The sequence below is a fragment of the Macadamia integrifolia genome, unplaced genomic scaffold (genome assembly GCF_013358625.1).
Source record: "Macadamia integrifolia cultivar HAES 741 unplaced genomic scaffold, SCU_Mint_v3 scaffold1527, whole genome shotgun sequence".
Taxonomy (NCBI): domain Eukaryota; kingdom Viridiplantae; phylum Streptophyta; class Magnoliopsida; order Proteales; family Proteaceae; genus Macadamia; species Macadamia integrifolia.
In genome coordinates, this window is record NW_024868246.1 from 42,205 (window position 1) to 48,273 (window position 6,069).

General features: G+C 34.9%; 1 protein-coding gene across 1 annotated transcript in view; it reads right to left on the reverse strand.

The window, feature by feature from the left end:
• Positions 1 to 3,659: 3,659 nt before the first annotated feature.
• Positions 3,660 to 6,069, reverse strand: part of LOC122064119 (plastidal glycolate/glycerate translocator 1, chloroplastic-like) — a 12,125-nt gene continuing 9,715 nt past the window's right edge. The window contains exon 6 of the mRNA XM_042627835.1: positions 3,660 to 4,002. Coding sequence (XP_042483769.1) covers positions 3,816 to 4,002 — 187 coding nt within the window. The 3' untranslated portion in view covers positions 3,660 to 3,815. The remainder of the gene's footprint in view (positions 4,003 to 6,069) is intronic.

Below are 6,069 nucleotides of genomic sequence, written 5' to 3' on the forward strand. Positions count from 1 at the left end.
GACTGTATCATTAAAAAAAAAAATTCTTTTTAAAACCCATACCGTCCGTTTCTGTTTTTTTGTCGTTCCCGTTTTTGCTAACTATGGTCTAGTCACATTTTTCAAACAAAGAGATTGGGTTCCTGTGTGGCTCACATAGGAAGGTCTGACTATATTGTGTCAAACGGTCGGTTCGGTCCAGTTTTGATAATTCTGAATTGATTTTATTCATGTATTGATTCAAACAGAAGCCGAACTTCAAGGTGAGTCTAATTTCAGTTGGTTTTGGTTTTGGGTTTTCTTCATAGGCTCTTATTGTTCCATTATCGTTCTGTTATTGATTCAATTGTTATTTTCCATATTTAAAATAATAATAATAATAATAATAATGTAAAATAAATAAATAAATAATCAATTTTCTCTAATTTTGGTCGGTCTGATTTTTGTTTTTGCTAGATCCTAAAAACCCCAATCAAAACATTTCCATTAAAGAAATTGGTTTGATTTGGTTTAATTCGGTTTTTTAGATTGATCCAACCAGTTCGGATTAAATCAATTTGATTTGGTTCAATTCGGTTTTTAGATTGATTCAACCAATTCGGATTGATTTTGACACCCCTACTGCGAGCCACTAACATTTGTCACACGCCAGGAAATTAGAGGCTTAAATTTTATGGAGAAGTAGATCTCTAATCTGTGTCCACCTACTTATAAATCAACCTTAGCGGAGTTGGTCTTGTGGTGAAATAAAACTTCAGGATGGGAACCCTATCTTATTTCTACACTTCATCTTTAGCTAATATGTTGTCCACTTAACCTGTCATGTGCTAAATTTCATACTATTATGATTCTGGAATTGTAGTGGTTTCAAAATTGTGTGATGAAATCAATTATTTTTTAAACTATTTGAACAACAAGACCACTCAACACATAATGTAAATTTGAAAACATGTAGTACTAGTATTTTATGTAATAAAAAGGGCACTAGATTTTGTTAAATTGGGTTCAATATGACCCTTCAATCTGTTTTTAGATATACTTTTCTAATTCTACGATGATTATTACCCTAAATAAGTATAAGGAAAGGGATCAATGCACAAGTAATTCCGTGCATCAATGATTCATTAAACAAAAGAGTGCATTTGTCATTTCGATGGAACTTTTGTCCTCATCCAAGGTCTTGTTAATGAATTATGCATCATGCATCACGGTGCACAAGACCTTTTATCATATTTATGATATCTAAAAGCAACATTTTATAGATAGAAATCCCTCATAAGGAAATGACAAGTTCATTTTCTATTACTAAAGCCCTAAATTGAACTTACTGCCTTGAAAGAAGTAATAAATAATCAATTTAGGGGCTTTATTACTTTGGGTAGGTAATAAAAAATTAACGATGAGAGTAAACTGTGATACACTGCATATTATTAATTGGGAGAATGAACCCTGCTTGTCTAGGGTTTTCCTACACCTGGACACAACTGGGTGTGACAAGATCCAACTACCTTCGTGTGCTGGAAATTTTTACGCGTCTTGGCATAGGGGGTGCAGACGGACAAAGTTCCTTTCCTTTTTTTTTTTTTTTTTTTGTTAACCAAGGTGTCCGGACCAGCTTATGCACACCTCTACTAATCCTATTATAATATTTAAAAATATTTACATTAGTTTAAAACCTAAGTTGAGTTTTAGAAGGAAAAAAAAGAGTTGAACCCCACAAATCCAAAAAGTAGGCACTGAGCCCGCTTTAACACTTATTAAATTGTACTAGTACTTAGCTCATTAAAAAAAAAAAAAAAATAATAATAATAATAATAATAATAATAATGGAACAGTTAATAAATTGTACTCATATGTCTTGCCCTGTCTTATACAATTCTCTTTATAGGCATGAGTCGCATGGCACATGCCAAACACGAAAGAACATAAGGTGCTAAGGAGATAATATTGATCTTATACCTACATTCAAGAGCAATTGACTCTGGAACATAACCAGACAGCCTAAAAAAGTTGCATGTAAAACAAAAAGAGGACTCATGTTCTCTTGTGTATAATCAATTGGAGACCCTCTTTAAGCCTTAATCATCATTCTTATATACAATTTCCCACTTGTTCTGACAAATAGATATAACTTGACATTATTGGCATTCCTTTAAAGTTGAACACACATCTTGAAGTTCCATTTTATTGTACTTTTATTTCTCTTAACCAGAATTATCTGGTAAATCTTCTTAATGAGATCACTGGTGTATATTTGATGCTGAGACAACTATCATGTAAATATAGACAATGAAAGGGCCAGGCATAGGGATATGAAGCTGAAGAATAATGGTTTTACTATCCTTAAGAGAGGAATTAATAGTGGATGATATAACTTGGTGGCTCAAACTCTAGACCTCTTGGTGAGCATGGGCTTTTTGCGAACCAAAGCTCATCAACTGTGTTACGCAGTTGTTATGAATTTGGATTTCTTTCGAGTCAGTAAGGAAGTTGAACCAGTACTGAAACTTTCTAGAGAATCTTGTAATGTAAATCCACCAATAATAAAATTGTTTGGTGGGTATTGGTCTGGATCTATCTGAAAACAATCCATGAACAGGTCTGTAGAACTATCCATTAGTTGGTGTGTTGTCATGCTTAACTTTATAATATTTTTGTCATCTGAATGAATTTGGTTTGGTGACTGATCTCAATTTTATAAGCTTCTTTAAAAAATACCAAAGAAGGAGCTGTAAGAAACCTTCAAGAATCAAAGTATCCTAAGAAAATATATATAAAATCCTCTTGATATCTCTATTTTAGTACTCAGTTGTCAAGGCATCACCTAGGAGACAAGGTGACAAGGCAGTTCTTGAATGCCTAGGCAACATGTCACCATATTGTTAAAGGTCCTTAGACTGAAAATATGTAGGGGAAAAGAAAGGAAATGGTGAAGAAAAAAGGGGAGATGATGGAAGAACGTGAAGGAAAAGTAGAGAATACTATAGTAGCAGGCCACTACTGCTAGAAAGGTTGCAATGTCAGCCACTATCACCACCATTCATGGTAGAAGGAGATACATAACTACAAATACTACCTTCTCTGCTATCGAGGTCAAAGTGAATGAAGTCCAAATAGGTTTCAATTGTTAAATTATAACTTTAAAGAAGATATTCATTAATTTCATATACATCCTCTCATTTTCACAAGCAAGAGAATAAAAAATATATATATATTTTACATCTGAGTCCCCATCAAAATTATGTCTTAGATTTGCCTTGGCACCATGACAACAATGAAATATGTATTAAAAGATGTTCTATTTGAACAACACTGAACCAAGTGTTTCTATTGTAGTACATTCCACGAGATGGCAATGGCAAGAATTACCATTTCCAGGGATGAGAACAGGATTCCAGAGATGCATGTGTGCTTTTCGCAAACAATGCTGATTTAAGTTTAGTTAAATATTATTATCATCCAGTGAAATCAGTGGAGTTTATCATTGACTATTAAGAAGTCTGGCTCCATCTTTGGTACTTTCTAAATTTGAATTAGACATTCTGTTACTTTCTTTCTTATGTTTCCATATCATTTTACTGCAACCTCGAAAGAAAAAGGAAAATAGATTTACAAGTTTCTGCATAATGATTCTCCCTCTGCAATAATCAAAAGTTGCTTCATGATAAACATAGTCACTATATTTTACTGGAGAACACTTGCATTACTTATATGGATGGGCCTAGAGCAAAGTTAGAGATTCTGTACAGCAAGCTAGTGGGAGGCTATAAGATGGAAAACAAACCCTTCACAATATTTGAAAAACTATTTGAGGGAAGGGTACTCATATTGATGGCTCAAATATAGTTGTGTGAAATTAGCAATAATTTTATCTTGCTATCAGAAGCAGGCTGTGCCTGACTGCTGGAACTGAACAAATTAATTAATGATCCAAATATACTAGTTAGACCATAAGTAATTGCACAAAATGGGAGAGCTTCAGGATCCTTTGCTGATAATGCTGCCGTTCCCAATCCATGAGCACTGAAACAACCACCGGAAGAGCAATTTCAGCTATGGTAAGAAATTCAGCATGCATCAAAACAATGTCACAGGGATCCTTCATGATTTTTTTTCTTTTTTAACAATTAAAGAGTTGTAAGATTTGTTAAGATGTTTTACTTATGAGGACATCTGTGTAGATTTAACATTTTTTAGGCCACACTTTTCAGAAATTGATAAGCTTTGAAGTCCATATCTTTTCCATAAAATTTATTTTTGAGCCATTTTCAATCGAGGTAGTGGTTTATGGATTTGTGCAAAAATGCATTAGTGTTTTCTGTAATATCACATTTCCTAATTGAAAGAATTCGGACACAATGTATGGATATTATCTCTTTCATTTTCACCTTATGCATTCTCTATTAACTTTGATTGTTAAGTAGGAAAGCTTGCAGCTGCATTTGCACCATGCAAAATTATGATATATTAGAAACTGAGAAATAATTCATGATGTCCAAGTCAACTCAAAACTCAGTAATTGACTTAATTCTTTCAGAAATTTGAGGAAAAGGTAATTTTGTCAAGTTATGCCTGCTCATCCTGTGATTCAATGAGTCATCTTCACTGGCCTGACTTTCCAAAAACGCTTTTAAGAATTGAAGCTCGAATTTGGATCAATAAGTTTATAATAACAGGAAGACGGACACAGGGGGTTGGGGAGGGGAAGAGAGACAATTTGAGTTGCATGTCCACCCGTAGATACTAAGTGATATATATTAGGAGAAATAGATGAAGGTTTTTTTCAAGACAACCGAACCTCCCAAGCTAGCAACCCAACTGATCTATACTAGGAGAAAGCACATGAAGACTTTCAAAACAAACAGACCTCCCAAGCTTTAGCTATAGAAACCTAACAACACTTTGAAGTGTTTTCATAGGTGATATATTTCATATCATTCACACAAATAAATACCTCTCCCCTCCCCACCCCCCACCCCAACTTGAAACCTCATTTGAGTTTGAGACGATCATTGATTTTCCTTGGGCAAGTATAGAATTTTGTCCCCACTAATGAATCTTCCACTTGCTGATCTGAAGAGTGTCATATTAGTCTCGATTTTAGTATGGCATAAAAATATGCAGCAGCTTCATATGCTGACATCTTGACAAATCCTTGAATGGAGGTGTTATATTCTAACCAGGTGCCTACCCGATAAATTTTCTTTCTTGAGGTCCATTACCAGTGACTACTTATCATTTGGTCTGCTATCAATTCTATTAAAAGGTGGGGGGGACAGTATGTGTGACCATAATGTTTCCTCCAGGAAATTGAGAATTTCCATTTTGTGGTATTAGTATTACCTCTTTAATCCTCACTTTTTGACCTTTTAATTCAATTTCTTGTTCCTCCTAATGGTTACAGGAGCATACAGCAGCAAAATGAAGATTTCGTTTAACAGAGTCAGTGCTGGGAACACCCTTGTTCCATGATCTCCTCCATTTTCAGAAATTTCTCTGTGTATTTGTGCAGACTGGGGAGGTGTTTAGAATCCTTGGGAGTAACACCCTTGGAATTTACCTACTTCTGTCCTTCACCCATTGGACAGCCAAGCCTTAGAAAATATAAATATTACCAATTTGGGCTAAACTGAAAGATATGAGGAAGTTGAAATTTTTATTGATGATTGACTTTGCTGTCTATTGCTGAGAGTCAAAGCAGTCTGGATTGTTACTAGTCACATGATCCTCTGCTGCTCTTCCTGCTTGAAAGTTGAAACCATTACAAATTTCTCTTTCAGTCAATTTTGAAGTACCTGCTTAATATTGAGTCTTAACCAGGAGATCTAAGGATTAAGAATGGAACCAGAACCGGCAAGCTGTGATAACAGTTGCATCCAGAAATATGGAATAAAGATGGTAAAGGTTGAGTGGACCTGCCATTCCCACGAGTGGATTGGAGGTTTCAACTTCATTAGTGGATGGTCAGATTTGGGTTGTGTCCTAAGATGGTAGTCAATAGATAACTGGACCCCTAGCTACTAGCAGTTGCCTGACAACAAGGCTCTGCTTGGCAGGATCAAATTGAATGAGAGTCCTTAAGTTCAGATT